Source organism: Dipteris shenzhenensis, chromosome 7 (genome assembly GCF_047967505.1).
Source record: "Dipteris shenzhenensis isolate YYH24624 ecotype China chromosome 7, Dip_SZ_1.0, whole genome shotgun sequence".
Lineage (NCBI taxonomy): Eukaryota > Viridiplantae > Streptophyta > Polypodiopsida > Gleicheniales > Dipteridaceae > Dipteris > Dipteris shenzhenensis.
The window spans coordinates 416,325-438,450 of record NC_141602.1 but is presented as its reverse complement, the minus strand read 5'-3'; the positions used below and the strand labels follow the sequence as shown (position 1 = coordinate 438,450).

Below are 22,126 nucleotides of genomic sequence, written 5' to 3'. Positions count from 1 at the left end.
GCAGATTGAGGAGATGATTGTGGAGCTTTGAGGTCATCAGTGATGTCAGTGACCTTGTATGAGGTGCCTACTTAAGGACCTCTTTCTTCTTCATTCTATAAGCAAGTATTGTGAGTTTGTGTCCACTCTACTCTTTCTTTTCAGTATTCCAACATGGTATCAGAGCCATTTGATCCCCCTTGAGCCCATTTTTGCCACATCATCATCTTCTTCTTCATCTTCTTCTTCCCCATCTTTCTCCTTCTTCCCAAAATCTTAGAGAGCTTGGTTCTCCGCCTACAAACGACCATTGCCCAAACCCTCTGAGCTGGAAACTCCTCTAGTATGGACGAACTTCCACCTGCAAGCAATTGAAGAAAAAACGTCTGTGGTGGCTGCCATTCTCCAAACAGCGAATTTCTTCTGTTGCTCAATACTCCCTGGCTGCTCCACCATTGCCTGAGCCCTCTTAGGAGTAGATGGGCGACCTCAAGACGAAGATTTTGAGCCATTTTTCAAGTCATTTGGTTCAGTAACGAGGGAGAAATCGTCAAAACTCAGTTTCAGCCTGTAGCAACTCTCCCGGGCAAAAGTGCGCACCATTTCGTCCAACCTCTGTGCTGGACCCTCTCTGGTATATGAGCTTTCTTTTGCTTCAGAAAGCCCTCTTTTCTTTGCTTTGAAGAGTGAGCTACAAGCCCTCCAAGTTCAGCTCTCTAGTTTTGACAGTTTTGACATACTTTTGAAAATGATGCTACATAAAATGCTACTCTAGCAATTCTGGTCTTTTGAAGTTTTCAATAACTTCACTACAAGTGTTGCTTCAGTTTTGTTTTGACTTGCTAGACCTGGTTGTGATTGGAAAGTGTTTATTTCATTCACTTCTATGAAGCATGCAAAAAGTAGCATCATTGTTTGAAAAACTAGTCACTACTATTTGCTACATCAAGTGCCTATACTTTGGAAGTATTTCAGTTCTTTTTGCCTTGTAAGAGAGATAGACACTGCCCAATATCTGGGTTAGACCCTCTCATGGCTACTTTATATAATCTTGAGAAGTTCAATGGAAAGGGCTTCCATACATGGCAAATGAAGGTAAAATTTGCATTGATGCGGGAGAACTTATGGGGACTTGTCAAATCTACTCCTACCGCTTCTTCTACGGCCTCAAATGCTAGGGAATCTTCAGCTCCGACACGACCGGCAAGGGATCCAGCAAGAGAAGAAAAAGCATATGGTATAATTGCTTTAGCTTTGGGTGATGATTACATACATCATATATCTGACTTGGAGTCTCCATCGGAAGCATGGCAGACGCTAGATTTGATTTTTGGTGCAAGCTCTCATATTTCTAAACTATCACTTAAAATCTCTTTCTTTGAATTAAAGATGGCAAGTGATACTACTTTAGCTGCCCATGTCAACTATATGCGGAGTCTTATGACTCAATTAGCTTCTATCAACTCTCCTATCACCCCTGATGATGCTATGGCAGTACTACTTAAGAGTATGCCTGAAAGCTTTGATCACATTGTAAGCACTTTGAAGAATCTTCCCAATCCAAACCTTGAAGGCATTATCTCAGCTCTCCAAGAAGAAGAAAGACACATGGAGTTAAGGAAAGGCAATGACACTGCTTATGTTATGAAATTCCAGAAGGGCAAGTATTCTCCTTGCAATCACTGTGGAAAGACAAATCACCTTTCAAAGGACTGCTTCAAAGTTAATCCATGCAAGCACTGTGGCAAAAACAACCATAGTGAGAAGTTTTGCAGAGACAAAGCAAAGACAGAAAATGCAAATCTACTTACAGTGAATTTGCCTCCACAAGATGAGGCATCCCATGAAGATTATGCATTTTAAATCATCTCTATGTATGCTCCAGATCTCTCTTTTTATGTCAAGGTACTCAGCCTGGATAGTCCTCCAAAATGAATGAAAATAAATTATTGTGTGTTGTGTGTTGTGTGTTTTGTAAACACCTCTGGTCACCTTATGATGTAGGCCATGTGTATGTTTGTTCCATGGTACCTCCTACAGACATTGTGTGCATGTACATGTAGGGGAGATAACCATTGGAAGGTCTGTTTGTATCCCTTTCTGTTTACCTTACACCCAAGGAAACCCTTGCTAGCATGAGAACCTAGCCATAGATTTATCCTTGACCACCATGAGATGGCATGAGAAACTATGAGACTAGATGTATCCTTGACATAGCTTGAGGCATTCCCTTGAGGGGGGGTTTGTTGGGATATCTCAAGGTGTATGCCTCAGGCACACCTTATGTTTCTATGTGTGAGTGCTAGAGGCACAGTTAGGTGCCCACAAGCACAGTTAGGTGGTGGAAAAGCCACATAGGATGATTGAGTGAATCTAGGAGCAGATTGAGGAGATGATTGTGGAGCTTTGAGGTCATCAGTGATGTCAGTGACCTTGTATGAGGTGCCTACTTAAGGACCTCTTTCTTCTTCATTCTATAAGCAAGTATTGTGAGTTTGTGTCCACTCTACTCTTTCTTTTCAGTATTCCAACAACTGCTGTAAGTCTTCATCAGATTGCCAAGTAGCATCGGAGTCGTCCAGATCTCGCTAAAGAACAAGGAATTCCGTGATAAGTCGATGTTGAGTCTCTCGCTGTCAATGGTCCAGAATACGCTCAGGAATAAGGAGAACATAATCGTCTTCGATTTCTGGGACATAATCACCTGTAGGAGGAACTGCTTCATCGCCGGGAGTGTACGTCTTTAGCCAAGAAATATGAAATGTTGGATGGATTTTACCCCATGATGGTGGTAATTCCAATTTGTAACTTAAAGATGAATTTTTCTTGATGATCCGGAAAGGTCCATAGTATCTTGGTCGCAACTTAGGAAACACAGACTTAACCGTCTTATAGCGATGTGGGGTTACAAATAATAGCACCAAGTCACCTGTGTCAAATTCCAGGTGACGTCTATGTTTGTTGGCAGACCGTTGGTACCGCTCTTGCGCTTTTCGCATATGATCCCTGACTTGGAGTAGAATGTCTTGCATTTCTTGAACTAGTTGATCGGCTAGGGCCACTCGATGTTGAAGTACAAAGTTTGTTGGTACAATCGGAGTGTGTCCATAAGCTGCTTGAAATGGAGTCATGCTGATGGCACTATGGAAAGAGTTATTATAAGCAAACTCAAGGAGTGGTAGATACTCTTCCCAAGCTGCTAGGCGTGGCTGAATATAATGTCGAAGCATTTCTTCCAGAACTTGGTTGACTCTTTCAGTCTGGCCATCTGATTCTGGGTGATAGGCTGAACTGAACAGTAGAGTTGTACCCAAAGATTCGAACAGTGAAATCCAAAAGTGACTGGTAATCTTAGGATCTCTGTCGGATATGATATTCTTGGGCAATCCATGGTGTCGGAAGATGTGTTGTATGAAGAGTTTAGCGATCTCCGGAGCGTGTGCACTGCTTTTGCAAGCAACAAAGTGTGCCATTTTGGACAATCGATCAACAATTACCATAATCTGAGTGTTACCTTTGGAGGATCGTGGTAGTGTTGTAATGAAATCCATGGAATTACTTTCCCACCTTTCAGTTGGAACTGGAAGAGGCTGAAGTAGTCCTGCTGGAAGTCGTTGGCTTGGTTTCATTTGTTGACAAGATAAGCAAGATGTAACCATTTTGATGACGTCGCTTTTCATCTGAGGCCAGTTATATGTTGCACTGAGTAACCTATAAGTCTTGTTGATGCCTGGATGGGCAGCATAAGAAACTACATGATGCTCTTTTAACAAAAGACGTCGAACATCCTTGTCATGTGGTACACAGACGCGATCTTGATAATACAGAAGGTCGTCCGTATAAGAATAGGATGAGAAATTCTTCTGTTCGGAAGTCGAAGGTTGATCTTTTGAAAGAACTTGTACTGCTGTGCCGAAATCTTTATCATTGAAATACTTCCCTTTGAATGGATTCGGAACATCCACAGATAATGTAGAGATTACCATAGCTGATGCTAGAGTTAACCTGCTGAGAGCATCTGCAACTACATTGCGTAGTCCTGGAATGTACTCAATGGTCATGTGAAAGTTGGCTAGAAACTCAACCCAGCGTGCTTGTCGAGCGTTCATGATTGGCTGAGTAAAGATATACTTTAAAGAGTGATGGTCTGTCTTAACCACTGAGTTGGCTCCCATGAGATAATGTTTCCAAGTGTGATAAGCATGTACAACAGCAAGAAACTCCTTATCATAAACCGGGTATCGGGTTTGGATATCAGAATGTTTATGGCTGTCAAAAGCAATAACTCTGCCTTCTTGCATCAAGACTACTCCTGTAGCGATGTCGAAAGCATCGGTCATGACCTCAAATGGAAGGTTTGGGTCAGCAATAGCCATAACTGGTGTTGTAGTGAGTGCTTGCTTGAGTTGTTGGAAACTATACTTTGTTTCGGGAAGCCATTGAAAAACTGCTGTGCTTTTCAATAATTCGGACATAGGAGCTGCGATTTCGGAAAACTGATAGACCTTTGTATGGTAGAAGTTTGCCAATCCGAGAAAAGAGCGGACATCATGAACATTCTTAGGAGTAGGCCATTTTCGGATTACCTCGACCTTCTTGGGATCCACAGAGATACCTTGAGTTGAAATAACATGTCCCAAATATTCGAGTTGGGTCTTGACTCTTCTCAATGTTGATGTAGAGAGAATTTGCGCGGAGAACTTCAAAAACTTGGTGAAGATGTTGTTTGTGCTCATGTAGGGATCTGCTGAAAACGAGGATGTCATTGAGGTAAACGATGACGAACTTATCGAGGAAAGGCCTGAAGATGTCGTTCATTAGTGTCATGAATGTGGCCGGGGCATTGTTTAACCCAAAAGGCATGAGCAAACATTCATAGTGTCCATACTTTGTTCGAAAAGCTGTCTTATACTCTCGCCTTCTCGTATGCGAATTTGATGATAACCTGAACGAAGATCAATCTTTGAGAATTGTGTTGCGTGTAGAAGTTGATCAAAGAGGTCATCGATGCGAGGCAATGGATACTTGTTTTTGATAGTGAGCTTGTTGAGGGCTCGGTAGTCGATGCAGAGACGCATTGACTTATTCTTTTTTTCCACAAGTAGTATAGGAGATCCGAAAGGGCTGCGACTGGACTGAATGTGACCTTTGTCGAGTAGTTCGGTCACCTGTCTTTGGATTTCTTCATCTTGAGTGTAAGAAACCTGATAAGGAGGTTTCGACGGTGGATTACTGTCGAGAATAAGTTCAATTGGGTGATCCACTGGTCGTCGAGGTGGTAATTGCTTTGGCAATTCCTGTGGAAAAATATCTAGGTAGGGCTGGAAAAAAGGTTGGTTGAGGTATTCAGGAGGATCCTTTGTTGGTGTCTCCTCTACTGCCGTAACCAACAGAAGTGACGTCTTTACTTGACATTTACGAACCCACTTCTTTACTTGTAGGGCAGAGGCAACTGGGGTTGAAGGAGAGTCCCTAGAACCAGTTAGCTCAATAAGTTTTCCTTGGTGGACAAACTCGATAGTATGGCTGCGAAAACTTATTGATGGATCATAGTCGTAGAGCCACTGTTGTCAAAGTATGACATCATACCGAGAAAGAGGCATGATGTCGAAGTTCAACTTGTCCGTATAATGTTGGATGCGAAAAGACAAGTTTTTGATCCTGGTGTTGCACAAGAATATAGTTCCATTTGCGAGTTCAATCTAATAGTCCATGAGACTAGGACTGGTGGTCATTTGAAGTTTGTCGACCATAGAACTAGCTAGGAAGTTATGAGATCAGCCACTGTCGATGAGGATAGTGACCATTGTTCCACGAATTGATCCTTGAAAACAAAGTACTTGAGTGGCCAGGGAAGGTTTGGGGTTGTTGGCAAGGCTCATGTGGATGGTATTTGCCATTCGAACAGCTTTGCCTTTCTTGTCTTGTGCCGGGGTAGCATCTTCTGTTTCGGAAGTGCTAGGTTCCATATTGGAATTTTGCTTTGGTCGCTTGGGACAATCGAACCATCTATGGTCGCCTGTACAAATGGTACAAAGTCCTTTTGTGCTGGAGTTGTTCTTCTTATGTTGGGGATGACGGTGATGACTTTGTGAAGAAGAAGAGGCACGATCCTTGGAGGAGTGTCTGTGTTGGAATCCAGCATATGATTTCTGAGACTTGTGGGGATCTTGAGACTGTCGTTGACCTTGATTACCCGAGTTTTTTCTAAACCTGGGGTTATCTTGAGGGCGAGCACCTTTGGCCATAGTAGAGTTCTGTGTTCGATTAGCATTCTGCTTCCCTGTGTTTTGGAAATCTGTTATGCGCTCTGCGTAAGCAATAGCGCTAGCTTTGGTGGTGATGTTTGCTTTAAGGACATCAATGCGTAACGAGGGATTTAGGCCTGAGATGAAAGCATGAAGGCGATCATCCTCAGTTAACCCATCAATCTCCAGCACCAATGTGGTGAACTGAGAGATGTAGGAAGACAGGGAGCCTGTTTGCGCCAACTGTCGGAGTTTTGAACGTGCTTGGAAGTCCGCATTGGCAGGTATGAACTGCTTATGGAGCACGTGTTCAAAACGTTCCCAAGTTAACACACTTTTGCCGTCCTTTAAGCGTCTTTGCCACCATAGAAAAGCTGTATCCTTGAGGAGGGAGGCTGCCAAGGCAATTTTTTTGCCTTCAGTGAGGTCAACAGTATCAAAGTACATGCGCAATTTTGCGAGCCATTGGTCAACTGTTCGGTGATTTCGTTGACCAGTGTAGGCTTCCGGAAGTTTAATGTCAAGTCTTTTAGTTTTGAAAGCTTGGAGCAAATAGTAGAGGGCATGGAGTTCAGTGTTTTCTATCTCTGGTGGGAATGAATCCGCGTAGTCGTGTGGTTGCGTCATGTCATCCTTTGTATGTGTGGTACTGCGAGAATCTTGGAGTTGTTGGACTTTCTGGACCAAGTCGGAGATGCTGTCCTGAAGCTGGGAAATTTGAAGTTGCAGTAGTGTTTCGCCTTGTACGTTGACTTCAGGGGTCTTTTTTGGACTTGAGTCGCTGATCTTTAGAGAGGTTGCACGCGAGCGTTGCGACATATCTGAGGTCCCCATGAGAAAAGCATGAACCTGCGCTCTAGTTTGTACCATTCCTGGAAGAAGATTCGGGCTGCTCCCTGAGGTTGCTCATGTTGGAGGGGGCAGGCGAGGCAGGATGGAACCACCCGTGGAAATCTAGTAAAGGAGGTCCTGTCTGAGGTAACGCTGGTGATGCCGAAATGGGTGTTACTGCTCGTGAGAGTATAGGAGTAGGTTGCAGAGTCCACGGATCTGAGAAGGGATAAGGAGCTACTGTCGGAAGTGGAGGATATCTAGGAGAAGGAGTGCCTTCAGAGTGTAAATACTGTCTTGGGGAAGGTACAACCTGTATGAGAGGATATCTGGGAGCTGAAGGAGGTGGAGAGTACCGTGGAGATGCTGAAGCTGAGGGGTAAAAGTCTCTCCAAAGATGGACATCAAACTCGTGAGGAATATCGGGTTCTGGATATCTTTGTGTCTCGTGGAACACAACCTGGACTGTGCTGAGGAAGTAATGTAACTGAGGTGCCTCACGCAGAAGGTATAGGATGTGGTCCAAGTCACTGGGAGGGCACGTGACAGAAGACCCACGATGCCAAGGATCCGAAATGGGCTGGTTGTGCAATCTGAACACGATATTGTGTGGTAGATGATGCGTGAGGTGTCCTTGAAGGGACGGGTGAATTACCAGGGGTTTCCATGCTTTAAGGAAGCGTCTTTCATTTGCTGTAATTTGATAATAAGTGTCAAATGACAAAGAGAATCCTTAGAAGTAGAATGGAAAGAATCCACCTGGCATTGATTTAATTTGCCAATTAGTTGCGTAGAAAAGGCCTACAGATCTCTGTCCGGAGGTCCAATGTTGCTGTCGGCTGTGTGAACCAGAAATAGTTGCCTGGTAAGACTTTCGAGGCAGATATCGGCGTTGGCAGAGGCTGGATGCAGAAAAGGAAGATTTCCTGCGTTGATTTCAGAGAACAAGTGCCTGTGGGGTGCAAGGAGCAGAGCTCGGCCTGGCTGGACAGGATTGGAAGGCAGCAACTCGGCGCTTTTCACAGGCTGTCTGCATCGCGATAGAGGGGCTGAACCGCTGCTGAGCAAAGGCAGGTATGGTGGCGAAAAAAGGGGGGGCAGGCTGCATATGGCGAAACAGGCTGCGGATACCAATGCTGGATCACGATAGAGGCTTCCAAGGCTGCAGGCTGGATCACGATAGAGGGCTGGCGAAACATGCTGCAGGCTTCCAAGGGCTGATTCGCGGCAGCATGGGCATGGAAACTGGCGCTAATCTAGCGCTGGCAGGCTGGCAGCATGGTTGTTAAGACACTCGTGTCTTATGGTAAGACACTTAAGACACTTAAGACACGTGTCTTACCTTAAGACACGTTTAGACACGCTCTAAATTTTTTTTATAAAATTAAAAAAACCCTACGTTTTGGAACCTTAGACTTTGCATTTTCGTTTCGCCGTACAAGCCGTCCGGTATCCGTGCGCTCTTTCGCCTCTCCCGCACAACTGCTGACGATTTGCCGTACAAACTTGACGTATCTCGTACAGACAGGACGTACACACCGTACGGACTCGACGTACACACCCGTACAGATTCGCCGTACACCGTACGGATCCGCCGTACACTGTACGGATCCGCCGTACACTGTACGGATTTACCGTACGTTCATTTTTGGCACCTTCTGCAGCCTGCTGGTTTGGGTGACGAGCATCAACGTTGGAGGCTGGAGCTCAGCCTGCCTTCAGGTTCACATTGTGCACACTGCAGCGTTTGCTTCAGCCTTCTTTTATCTCGTTATATAGTGCTGGCTCCACTCTGCATCTTGCTTTCTCCTTTCCCAAAAAATTGGGGCAATTATGGGCTGATTCCTGAAATCCCTAAGAAAGTTGGCCCTCTTCTGGGTTTGTTTCATATAAGAGCCTGCTAGAATAACAGTAAATTTAAAGGGGGCAAAGTATGGGCTGAAAGCCCTAATTAATTTGGCCTCCTTAGGGCTGCATAGCACCTTATGCATTAGACTTGTCACTGCTTAATGCTTGAGCCTTGAAGCTTCTATTGCAGCTTGCTTCAAGCTTGGCATGTGCATTTCTCAACACAATTAGTCTATAGATTGCAGTTTACTTGCTTGTTCTACTTCTCCCAAAATTTATATTGAATTATGCTCGTGTGCATGCCAACAGTGCATGCCAACATGACAGGTCGCAGGTCATAGCAGCAGAGAATTACAGCATAGCAACAGAGAATTACAGCATAGCAGGCTGCAGCAGAGATTTACCATGCCTAACCGACAAATCCACTTTGGGGGATCCATACCACTATGATTAACCCCGCTGTGGCAACGGGGTCAGGAAACAAAGAGTGGAAATGCAATTATTGTGGCGAGCCTTTTGTGAGCTCAGCGACACGTCTTATTCTCCATGTGTCTGGACTTGGTGGTAGGGGAATTGGTGGATGTACTTCTGTTCCTTTTGAGATTGCGCAGAAAGTTATCAGAGATCATCCAAAACTTTGTGGTGGACCTAGTACCATGCCTGCTGCCTTGCAAGATGAGGATTTGTTGGGGCCTGAGTCTCACACTATCAACCTTGATGATGCTATGGATAGTGACTCTAGTGCTATTGGTTCCTCTCATGCAGAGAAGAGGGCCAGGAAAGAGGGCATTGCTTTTGCTACATCCTCACAACCATCCACCACTATGGCTACTTCGAAAAAGCACCAGGGGACTTTATCAGGTGCATTGTCCACACAGTCTTGGCAAAAAGAGCGGCAGCGTTTGGTAGATATTGAAATTGGGAGGACTGTGATTGAATGCAATTTTGCTTTCAATGTCCTACAAACACCACAGTGGAAGAGGATGATCAAGGCAGTGGCAGCTGTGGGAGCTACAGATACATGGACAGGTGTGACATATGGTGCGATGAGGACATCTGTGTTGGAGGAGGAGATAGGCAGAATTAACAAAGCTCTTGATCCTATCAAGGAGGGATGGAAGAAATTTGGTTGCAGCATTCTGTCTGATGGTTGGAGTGATGTTAGGAGGAGGGGCATCATTAATATATTGGTATCCTCATGCCTTGGTACGTATTTTTTGAAAGCTGTTGATACAGGTCGAGGAGGTGCTAGCACTACAGGTGAAGTCATTTTTCAGCATATCCGAGCAGCTATCATTGAGATAGGGCCTGAGAATGTGGTCCAAGTTGTTACAGACAATGCAAGTAATTGTGTGAGGATGGGAGAGCTTGTGGAGGCAGAGTTTCCTTCCATTGTATGGACTCCTTGTGCTTCACATTGCCTAGACCTTCTCATGGAGGACATCGGTCGGCTCCCTTGGATTGCTAGTGTGATGCAGATTGCTAGTACCATTGCAGCCTTCTTTAAGAAGAAGCCCAAGGCCTTGGCCATATTCAGGGAGCATAGCAACTTGGAAATTGTCCGGCCATCGAAGACACACTTTGCATACATGCACATTGTTTTGGAGCGCCTTCTTGCAGTGCATGCAGCTCTTCGACAGACAGTGGTGTCTTGGATGTGGTTAGAGTGGCCTGACTCTACCAGGGCAGAGAGCATGACAGTACAGAGGATGTGCTTGGATCACTCACTTTGGACTGACATGGAGTCCATAGTGAAAGCTCTCCATCCTTTATTCGCTGTCTTGCGGGTGACTGATATGGAGGGAAGTACTCTTGGCTTGGTCCATCATTTCATGGAGCAGTTGCGTGTTTTGCTGAGTACATGTAACTCCCTCGCACCTGAGAGGTAAGGTTGGTCTATGTCCATTATATTAATAAGTAATGAATCATCACTTATCATAAATCCATTATCAGTGTTTATTATAATTTACAAATTATGTTGATATGTAGATTGGAAGAAATAAGGTCTCTAGTGGATACGAGATGGCAGTTCATGTGTAGGCCCATCCATGGGCTTGCAACACTTTTGCATCCACTGTTTAAGTCAGCTGATTTATTCAATAAGCTAGAGTTATTGGCGGATAGAGATGCCTACATAGGGAGGGTTTTTTCAGAGGATGAGCAATTGGAGCTGGACTTGGAGCTTTCTCAGTATCAGAATAGTGTGGGTGCTTCCTTCTCTAGACCCACGTCTAGAAGGAAAGAGATTTGTGTGAAGCCAATTGAGTGGTGGGAGACATATGGCTACTTCACTCCTCGAGTGCGGAAGTTGGCTCTCCGGATTTTATCTCAGGTGAGAGCTGAGACATATATCTTTGAAGTTTGGCATTTGCTATTCCTGGTTAGGTAAACTGTAAATGTAGATGATGAGTGATCTTGATTCTCACTCCTTTAATCTCGATTTGTAAATGCCAATCGGGATTTGGAACCAAATGGCAAAAGGAATGTGCAGCAGGAGCATGCGAGAGGAACTGGAGCTCCTACTCTTTGATCCATACGAAAATAAGGAACAAGTTAAGCACAAGGCAACTCGAGCGCTTAGTATACTGCCGTGCAAACTTGAGGCTTATAAGAAAGCTTAAAAACTTGGCAGGTCCAATGCAGGTAACATTGGTAGCTACTAGCTTGAGTCTATTGTAACATGTTCACAGTTCTATCATCTATGATTTCGATTCTAAATATATCTAGGAAATTGAAATCATAACAATGAACATTGAACATAATAACATATGCTTCTAAATGTTGTTGCAGGTGGATCCTACAAGCATTGACATAACCGAGTTGCCTACTTATGCTAGAGTTGAAGCTGATGAGGAGGAGATATATGCACAGCTACATAGAGAGCTAGAGACCATAGATAGACGAGTCACTGTTCACGTCGTAGATCAGCATCATCAGCCATTGCTATTCCAGCATAGAGGGACACATCAGAGGGCAGGGGCAGAGGCAGAGGCAGAGTCAGAGGCAGGAGTGGTGGAAGAGGAGCACGAGGTCGTGGTTGTGCCATCCGACGTGGCCATGGGAGAGCCGTGGCTATGGCCAGTACCTCGTTAGATCCACCTATGCGGTCTGCCTTGGACGAGGAGGAGGGGGAGGATGAGGAGGAGGAGGAGGAGGATGAGGTGCCCGAGGAGCCACAGTATGATAGTGAGGGTAACACTATCACTGATGGTGACTTTGGATCCAGCAGTGGCAGTGACCTAGCAGATTCAGACTAGGATGAGTCTTGAGAGACTTGACTCTTGACTCAGATTCAGACTAGGATGAGTCTTGAGATTCAAAAGTTTTCCATTCAGTTATATGTATGAGGATTCAGATTTCATTCAAATTTCATGTGGCATTGGCCGAGTTATTTATGACATATGTTTAAACTTTATTGAAGACTATGATGATTGACTCTTAACTACATTGTACTTCTAAAATGTTAAAACTTAAAACTAGCAGCTAGTCATGCAGCATGCTACATTGCTACCAAGTTGTACTTATACATACTTATATTTTTAAATTTAATATTTATTTAATATTATTATAACTGGAAAACGTGTCTTACGTGTCTTATCTTTAAGACACTTTAGACACTCGTGTCTAAAGCGTGTCTAACGTGTCGTGTCTTAACGTGTCTTACAACTATGGCTGGCAGGGACTAGCAGGAAACCAGGGCAGCAAACCGACGAAGGGGGGGGGCTGCATAAGGCGTGGAAAGAGGGCTGCGTAGGGAGGCGAGCCTACTTGACGAAATCCGTACGGGCGTCAAAATGGATCATCCCTTTTTTTTTTCGTTTGTGGCTGCCTAGGTTGGGTGGTTGCCCAAAAAATTAAAGGGTGGGTTTATTTAACCCTTGAGTAGTCTAGGGTAAGACCTAAGGTATGGGGCTGGGTTTTCCTTTTTAACCCCTCTAGGTACCCTTTTTATAAGGTGCTTGGTTCCAAAAGGTGTGCCTATTCGAAGGGGTGTGACCCTTGGAATAGGTGCACCTTTTCATGTAGGGGTGTGTCCCTGTTTTTAAAAGGGGTGTCCCCACACGAAGAGGTGTGTCCTTTTTTCCACGATGGGGTGTGTCCCTTGGGTGAGGAGTCAAAACTCTTCATCAAAAGGTGTGTCCGATGGTGGAAAAGGTGCGTCCCTTGGTTTTGGGACAGCCCAAGCACATGAAAAGACACGATTTTTGTCGTGTCCATTCACATCAACTCGTGATGTGTGGGACATGGAGAGGCCATTGATGACTTTAGGCAGGGTTGGCGCTAAAAATTTTTACGCTCATTCTCTCCATCTCTTCCATGCACAATGTGCTTGGATATCCTTCTAGCGGAAAGAGATGTATCAGATAGGCGCTAGAAGGTGGGTGGCATTTCCTATAGGCAGGAGCGAATTTTGCTTTGATACCATTGTAAGAAATCCTAGATTTACTATATTTAGAATGTGCTAAGGAACAGAAAGGAGACTGAAGTAGCAGAGAACAAGCAATAATTGTATTGCTTGAGTGTCTGTAGCTGTAGTGTGTCATCCATACAATTGGGCCTCTCTTATATAGAGAGTGAAGAGTCACACATGAAAAGGTGTGTACTCCAAAGTGTATGTGCATGAAGAGGTGTGTACCCCTTGTGAAGGGTGTGACCCTTGATGAGAGGGTATATTACAATAGGAGTGTCTCTTCAATAGAATGTCTCTTGTGAAGGGTTGTGCCTTATAGGAATCCTGTCGAAAGGGCATACCCTTCCACAAGTGTCCATTCATCAAACCATCCATAAGTCTAAGGTATAGAGAAAGGAATACGCCACAGATCGTGACACTATGGTCTACACCCACTGTTGGGAGCTGATGACGTCAGTGGGGATGTCATAGTAGCTAGTCCCTACTATGCATGAATATGGTTTTCAACCTTATGAGTGACTATCATGAGATTGAAACTGCACTATGTTGTGTTGTTAGAGGATGAGTTTGGGCATGTTTCTGGACTCATCTAGGTATATATATATATATATAGTTTAATCGTTTCCTCGAGTTGAAGTAGTCCTCTAGGGCTGCTTGAATATAGGTTGTGCACCAGGCACAAATTCCTTTGAAAACACGTGAGAATATTATGACATAATCCCTTGAATTAGGGGAACCTCAGGTGAATCATCACTTGAAGGGCTTTGACTAAGTGTGTCAGTCACCTCATGACTCGAATATAAGTTTCAATCAACTGATGCTTATCATAATTATATAGAGCATTGGGTAGTCCATATGCATATTGCTCACTGGTGCTGAAGCACCAATGTTCCAACATAGCCATGGCTGAAGTATTATTATTAAAGAAATCACTAGAAGAAAATTTGTCTCTATTGCTGTTTTTCGAGGCAGCATACACATTGTCATCATTATTGCATGTGAAGATTGCTTCATGCTTGTGTTTATCCAAATATTGAGACTCATTACTTCTAAAAATCAATTTGGATTTCTCAACACACCAGAAAACATCCTATTGCAATAAATGAAATGTTTTCAAAGTAGGATATGATTGTTGCCTAGTTTGAACACATCAATGTGCTACACCATTTTTACCATGGGTCCATGGAGATTACCATAAAGAGCAAACAGCTTTCTAAAACATGAATTACACGATTCACATAATCAACGTTTACAAGAGGGCTCTTGCGGATGAACCACTCCATCTAGATAACGCATCTATCCTTTAGAACGACAACTTCTTTGAGTAGTCTTGGATCTCCATCCAAATAACATGTCTATCCTATTGAATCTTGTGACATGGAGCGACAACTTCTCCGAGTAGTCTTGGATCTCCACACAAAGATTTGGGGCCATCTCCACTTAGGTTTTAGAAGCGCTGTGTAAGATTGACAATGTAGTGATGGATATTGGGAACCGCTAGGATGCAAACTCTTTGAACAAAAGAAGCATCAACGAAGTTATGATTGCTACCATCAGCGAATAAGACATGAACTGATCCAACCCACCATGTGAATCACGTCATGGGGACCTAATGCATTAATGTTGAACTGACAATGCTCACAACTAGTCTTAGAAGAAAAGACGTGCAGAAACTGGAGTTTTGCTAGACCCTTCCAAGCGGACAATTGCTTTACCTTACCATAGTTGAAAGGATATGCTTTGACAAGTGACCATGTTTGCTACACTTCAAAGCATAGACTTTTGTTTAGGGTTTGTCTATGATGCAGAATCGATGGATGGCTTCTTTGCAAGAAGCGCCTTGTCTGCTTAGCCTTTTCAGGCTTGGAGTTATTGGCCAGTAGCTCTTTTGCTTTAGCTGTCCTGCATCCTTGTGTGCTAAGGTGCTGTCATAAGCCTTTGCAAAGTGGATTGCTTGTGTTAGGATAATCTTTGTTGGATTCAATTGATGGACTAAGGCTGAACGGGGGTGCCCATGCATTTCGACTTGGCAATTCACGTGCATGGCTTCTATGTGGCTGACCAATGGATTATTAGGCAGGCAATGAAATTTCGGCTTCTCCTTGAGACACGTGTAAGCTCCAAACACAGCCATCTCATGGTTTTCAGTTGTTTTGTGGTTTTAGGAAGGAAAGACAGGGAGGTGGCCTATTTGTCAGGCTGCTTTGCACGTTGATTCATCCCTTCAAGCTGATGAGAGTTGATATAGTGTGTTGTAGCGTTTCAGCTAGTTGTAGGTTGCCAAGCTTTCTCGGCTGGCTGTCTAAGTCTCTATAGTCCGGGCTTGAAGTTTTTTGTTATAAGGGAAACAAACCTAGTAGGGGTGAGCCACCTTTTTGGTTTAAAATCAAAGCTTTTTATGTGTGTGTCTTGACATTGCAATTTGAGAGAGGGTGTGAGAGATTGCAAAGGTTTGAATGAATCCTTAAATACTCAACAGTCGTATCAGAGCAATAGGTATGGGGACTGGTCTGACGGTTGAGCTCAGTGAGTTGTCTTGTTGAGAGACATGTGGAATTTTGTTGAGACGTTGAGAGATGGATACATGGTTTAAACTTGACAAGCCAGTTGTAGTTGTTAGAAATTACCCAACAGAGGGTAACACTTTATATTTCCGTCCGTCCACAAAATAGGACAGGATACAATAAATACCAAAAGGTTCTCCTACTAGACGTCAAGCACTTCTAGATCTCTGAGCCCGCGTGCTCCACCTCGAGCGTATGTAGACTCTCTGTCCAGAATGCTTCTCTACCTTACTGCCTGTAGATCAGCCTAGGTAGGCAGCACTTACTAGCTCAGTCTGTAGCTCTTTGTAGGTCTCTTTCACCTCCTGGGAGTAGGCCCAAGAAAGCCCTAACTGCTGCTCCTGTCTGCTGTAGGTTTGCAGCTCCAGAGGATGAGTGAATGAGGCACAATGGCCTCCTTTTATAGGCCCAAGGCCTGCCCCAAAAAACCGATCAGGTAGCGGAATATGGGCCGACCAGAGTGCCCCTCCCTACCTGACTTTGTAGTCTGTAAACCGAACTCCGGGCAGCCCTTGATTGGCCGACCTGGGGCGGCTCTCTTGGGCTGCTGTCAGGCTCTAAGGGCAGCCCATATAGGGCCCTACCCTTGGGTCCTTCTAGGGCTGGATGGCTGCAACTGTTCCGCCACCAACAGGCCCTTATTGCAGGTGCCCTTGCCGTGCCATGCTGCGCCATGTGTTCCTGCTGGATCTGCCCTCTGCCAGGATCTCTCCAGCCACATGTGCAGTGCCGTACTGAGCTGTACTGCTGCTGACATCAGTGCCATCTCTTCGCAGCCCATAGCTTCTGGAAACTCTGCGCAATCTGGCCTGCTCCAGTCGTGGACAGTCATATGGCGATTCCACCTTTGTTCTGCCCTCCAGAAGGTGTCTTCTCTGCCAGGTAAGTCCATGAATATGCTGCCCACATGGCAGCCTGTTTGCTGCCCATGTGGCAGCCCCTCTATCTGTCTTTTCCTTGCTGTAAGGTGTTGCCCATGTGGCAACGCCCTCTCCAAGCTTTTCCCTCTGGGCATGTCTTGCCCTAGGTCTCTCTCCCCCATGCTCTCCTCATATGGGGGCTTACAGATGGGGAGGTGACCTTTCCAACAGCAGTAGAAATTTGTGTGTCAAAATTCAATGGGAAGAACTTACCTTCTTGGCACTTGTCAGTTCGCCATTTCTTCATGGAGAAGGTCTTGTGCGGTGTTGTTTGGGTTGGAGAAAAAGCCAACTAACAATCAGGGCTCAGAAAAAATACAGGCATGGGAGTTGAAAAATGAGAAGGTATCAGGGATACTTGGACATGCATTAGGAGCTGATTATTTCTGCCATGCGGATGGATCAAAGACGGCAGCATGGAACTGGAGTATATTACCGACACTGTTCGGGAGCAAAGGTACAAAATTCTAAAATCATGTTAAAGTAAGAGTTGCTTGTCTTGTACATGGGGGAAAATGAGTCTTTGGTACGCATTGAATCACAGGCATTCAATAATGAAACAATTGCAAGCTTTGGGGTTGAGAGTTGATGATGATGATGCAAAGGCAATAATGTTGTGAGCTTGCGGTCATGTTATCCTGAGTGGTGATGATATTAAGGGTAATTTTGATGGTCTAGACTTTCATGATGTTGTTTCAACATTGTTGAGCGAAGAGCGTAAGGCGGAATCTTGAATGCCAAGCAGAGAATTAGCTTATGCCATCCAAGATAAAGGGTTAGAGCAGATATAACAAGAAGGAAGAGGTTTGCAACTACTGGGGGAAGGAAGGACTTATTGAGCAGTATTGTTACAGGAAGGCTCATGATACTCAGTATAAGGATTCAAAGAATGACAAAGCTTGCTTGGTTTGAGGAGTCTACACCTGCAGAAGAGTTTGCAGGCTTGGCTGTAGCAGATATAACAAGAAGGCACCGGTTTGCAACTACTGGGGGAAGGAGGGACATATTGAGCAGTATTGTTACAAGAAGGCTCATGACACTCAGTATAAGGATTCAAATAATGACAAAGCTTGCTTGGTTTGAGGAGTCTACACCTGCAGAAGAGTTCTCAGGCTTGGCTGTAGCAAATGAATAAGAGCATGCTGATGATTGGGCTTTCTAGGAGACTTTAGTGCGTTTTGGAATCGATTTGCTTCTTTGTGGGTGTTTGATTTGGCTGTTTGTGGGCAGTCAGTCAATTTTTTTTTGTTGCTTGTTCAATCTTGGCCCTTTGTGAGTAGACTGGTTCAGGCTCTTTGGGAGCGATATGGTGTGTGCTTGCTTTCGTTGCAGCTGACGGCTTTGGTCCTTTGTGGGCAGCGGAGAAAGTTCTCAGGTTATAGCTCTGTGTGAGCATTGTTCTTTGTTGTCTTGTGTCATGCGTCCCCTCCTCAGTTTAAAGGGTGAATGTTAAGATAATCTTCGTTGTGTTCTTTTGAAAGGGGGGTGCCCATGTAGTTTGACGTGGCTCTTCATGTGCATGGCTTCTATGTGGTTGACCAATGGTGGATTTTTGGAGGTTGCGTGGTTTTAGGAAGGAAAGATGGTGAGGTGGCATATTTGTCAGCTGCTCTGCGCGTTGATTCATTCATTCAGTCAATATTTGTAGCGTTCCAGGTACGTGTAGTGTTGCCAGGCTTCGTCGGCTGGCTGTCTGAGTCTCTATAGTGTGGTCTTGACGTTTTTTGTAATAAGGGCAACAAACCTGGTAGGGGTGAGCCACCTTTTCGGTTTAATATCAAAACCTTTCTTTGTTGTCTTGTGTCATGCGTCCCCTCCTCAGTTTAAAGGGTGAATGTTAAGATAATCTTCGTTGTGTTCTTTTGAAAGGGGGGTGCCCATGTAGTTTGACGTGGCTCTTCATGTGCATGGCTTCTATGTGGTTGACCAATGGTGGATTTTTGGAGGTTGCGTGGTTTTAGGAAGGAAAGATGGTGAGGTGGCATATTTGTCAGCTGCTCTGCGCGTTGATTCATTCATTCAAGCTTATGAGAGTCAATATTTGTAGCGTTCCAGGTACGTGTAGTGTTGCCAGGCTTCGTCGGCTGGCTGTCTGAGTCTCTATAGTGTGGTCTTGACGTTTTTTGTAATAAGGGCAACAAACCTGGTAGGGGTGAGCCACCTTTTCGGTTTAATATCAAAACTTTTTGTGTGCCTGTTGAGTCACTATCTTGGTATATCAAAGCCTTTTGTGTGTCCGTTGAGTTTCTATCTTGGTTTGTTGTGATATCTTTACGTTACAATTTGAGAGAGGGAGTGGGAGATTGTTAAAGGTTTGAATTAATCCTCAAATACCCAACAGCTTGATTGAGTGTCTCTAGTTTGTCCCTTCTTATTCCATTTTCGTAGTCCTTCGACAATTCAGGAATCTACCTGCAATTTCCGGTGTAAGAAGCAATTTCGTTGCGAATGGTTAAAAAAAATTGTTCCAAGTCGTAGGTGTAGAGGGCTTTTCCTTAAGATCCTGCCACCGTGAAGAGGCGTTCCCTTGGGGATAATCTTCACAAGGCTAGTGCAGATTCAAGAAACTAGACACTCAGCTTAGCATGAGTTCGGTTGACGATCCTGAATCGTATGGGCAGACTCACAGGGTCTATCAGACTTTGGAAGACATGCTGAGAGCCTATGTCTCCTGAAGGTAGTCTAATTGGGAAGATTACCTTCTGTTGCTTGAGTTTTCTTACAACAGTGTTCCATGCTGCTGATTTATTGCAACAGCAACAAGATATGGTGGTGCGATTTGCAAGGGAAAGCATAAAAGGATAGGGCTTGGGCCCTTTGCCTGATAAATGATTTGACTTTTTATTGCCTCAAAGGCAGTCGAGAGGTAATTTAAAGTGGGCTTCCCTTAGTCCTGCAAGGTTCAGGGTTACAAAGGACTGAGAGCAGAGGGTAGTTTCTCCATTTGGGGGCTCTCGTTGGTCTGACAAGTGCAAAAGTCCTCAGCCTTATGACCCAGGATGCTGAGAGTTTACAGGCTGCCTGTCAGGTATCACTCTTAGGCTTGGTATAAAAAGACCATTTTACCAGGGAGATTATTGCTAGAGTTCCCTTTGCCCCCCACCCCTCTGCGCTCCCCACCCAGATAAAGGGTTTTAATTAACTTTTCAATCCATTTCTGTGGGAAACCTTCTTGGATTGCCATATTCCGCATATCACTGAGCCCCATCACACTTGTCGGTCATGCCTGTTTAAGGAGCTTGGCCAGTATATCTTGTAGTCTGCTGCCTTGGTGTTTGTCATCTTCCCAAGGCCCCTTTCTACATCCTCTTTAAAGAAAGTCAAATTACCTGTCAATCTTCCTACATCTTGAAATCCTCAGCCATGGGTCTCTCTTAGAGGATTTAACATATATAAGCATCTCTCCCACTCCAAAATCTACTGACTTTTGGATGGACAAAACTAATATGGCCCAATGTTAAAACTTAAACCGAAGGTGCCCCTTGAGACCTCATGGTGGCGTCGTTTCTTCCTAATGCACGTCTTCCTTTCCTTGTCTCCTAGCTCTGTCCTCAGCTGTTGTGGCTTCCATCACCCTTCCTCTGGCATTTTTTGCAGTTCCGGTCATAGCATTTGGTACATGCGAAGGTTGGTGTCTCCTGGATAGGCAGTCCCAAATAACTACTAAGGACAACTTTTAATTGTCTTGCAATGGATGGCTGAGTCTGCCCTTCACCTTCGGAGTGCCGACAGAAACTCAGTACGAAGACTTTGTATAAATGGATGCTGTGGGTGTGTGGATTTGTATGTGTGAGAGCATATGTTATACTATGGTCTACACCCACTGTTGGGCGCTGATGATGTCCGTGAGGATGTCATAGTAGCTAGTCCCTGCTATGCGTGATGGAGTTTATGGTTTTCAACCTTATGAGTGACTACCATGAGATTGAAACTGCACTATGTTCTGTTTTTAAAGGATGAGTTTGGGCATGTTCCTGGACTCATCTAGGTATAAGTGTTTTTGTCCCCTGTGTGTTGATTCAAATGTGATTTGGTCGTTCTTCGAGGTTGCATCTGTTAAAGGCTCCTCTATTGCTACAAGTATGTTGAATAGAACTTGTTCAATATTGCAAGGGTGGTATTCTTGCTGTTGTACATTATAATTGCTATAATGATCGACGCTGTAGATGGGAGCTACTGAATGAGTTATATGTTTGCTTCGGTGGTCTTTTCTTTTGTGCCTTGCCATCCCCAGGCCTGACAGGGATGATGAACAGGTTGATGGCAAGCCGCGGTTGGAATTAATATCTTGGGAACCCCGGGCATTTGTCTATCACAATTTTCTGGTGCTGTAAGATCTTTCTAGGTTTTTATTTTAATTTAAAGCTGCTCTTTGAAAAGTATGGATGAAAGGGCACTAAATTATTTAAATGCTATTAGTCTGCGTCTTAGTATAGAAGATTTGTAAAAGTAATTAGTAGTACTTGTCATTGTGAATTATTTGTAACTAGATGGAGGAAGATGCACTTTATGGCATTTTGTAAAATATGAAGAAATGAAGCATGTTTTTTAAGACATCTAGGAAAACATGATTCCTTAGCTGCTCCACAAGACAAATGGGTTACAAGATCTTTTGTGCATTAAGCTGAAGGAATGCAAAATGAAAAGAAATCCTTTTTAAGGGTTTCTTGAAATTCTTAAGAATCTGCTTGAGGTAGTTGCTAATTTGCATAGGTGGATGCATGCTGGCAGTGTTGGGGCCTGCAACTGCAGAAAAACTGAACTTTTCTCTGGTTTGCTTATGCCGAAACAGCACATAAGCTCCCATTGTTATATCACAAAGGCAGTTATGTTTTTTTGCTTCCTGTTTCCACTTTAAGTCTTGGGAGTTACCTCTTATTCCATATTATGTGGCCTTTCTAGACTGAAATTATATTTTGGGTGTCTTGCTGCCTTACCTTCTTTTCACAGAACTTCACCTTCTTTTTTAGGTATGCCGAAAGCTTGGCAATGAATTTTTTTGATGTACTGTCAACCTTCACGAGTGGTTGTGTTCTCTGGAAGGCCCCTTGTTTCCAGTTTTCTTCTCTCCAACAGTTTGCCCCCTTTTTTGTATCATCCCCTTTCCCTAAAAACTCCCAAGCCCTTTGTCGCAACCACACATATGGTCAATTGCATACAATCTATATGACGGACAAAATGATGTAATGGGGTGTACCAAGCGGTACAAGGTTTGTGTGAGGTTGTGTGTTGGTTACTCTGACCAGGTTAGGTGGTAGAAGGTTCTATTAGGTGTAATTGAGAGATTGATGGGCTTGATTGAGAGATTAGTGGAGTGATTTGTGG

At 44.2% G+C, this 22,126-nt stretch overlaps 1 protein-coding gene and 1 pseudogene across 1 annotated transcript in view; both read left to right on the top strand.

Moving 5' to 3' along the window:
* The window catches only part of LOC147899777 (putative prolyl 4-hydroxylase 10), a 48,543-nt gene that overhangs the window by 2,049 nt on the left and 24,368 nt on the right, over window positions 1–22,126 (top strand). The window contains exon 2 of the mRNA XM_087377020.1: window positions 21,036–21,126. Within this exon, the coding sequence (XP_087233146.1) occupies window positions 21,036–21,126 (91 nt within the window). The remainder of the gene's footprint in view (window positions 1–21,035; window positions 21,127–22,126) is intronic.
* Window positions 9,403–11,863, top strand: LOC147899778 (uncharacterized; annotated as a pseudogene).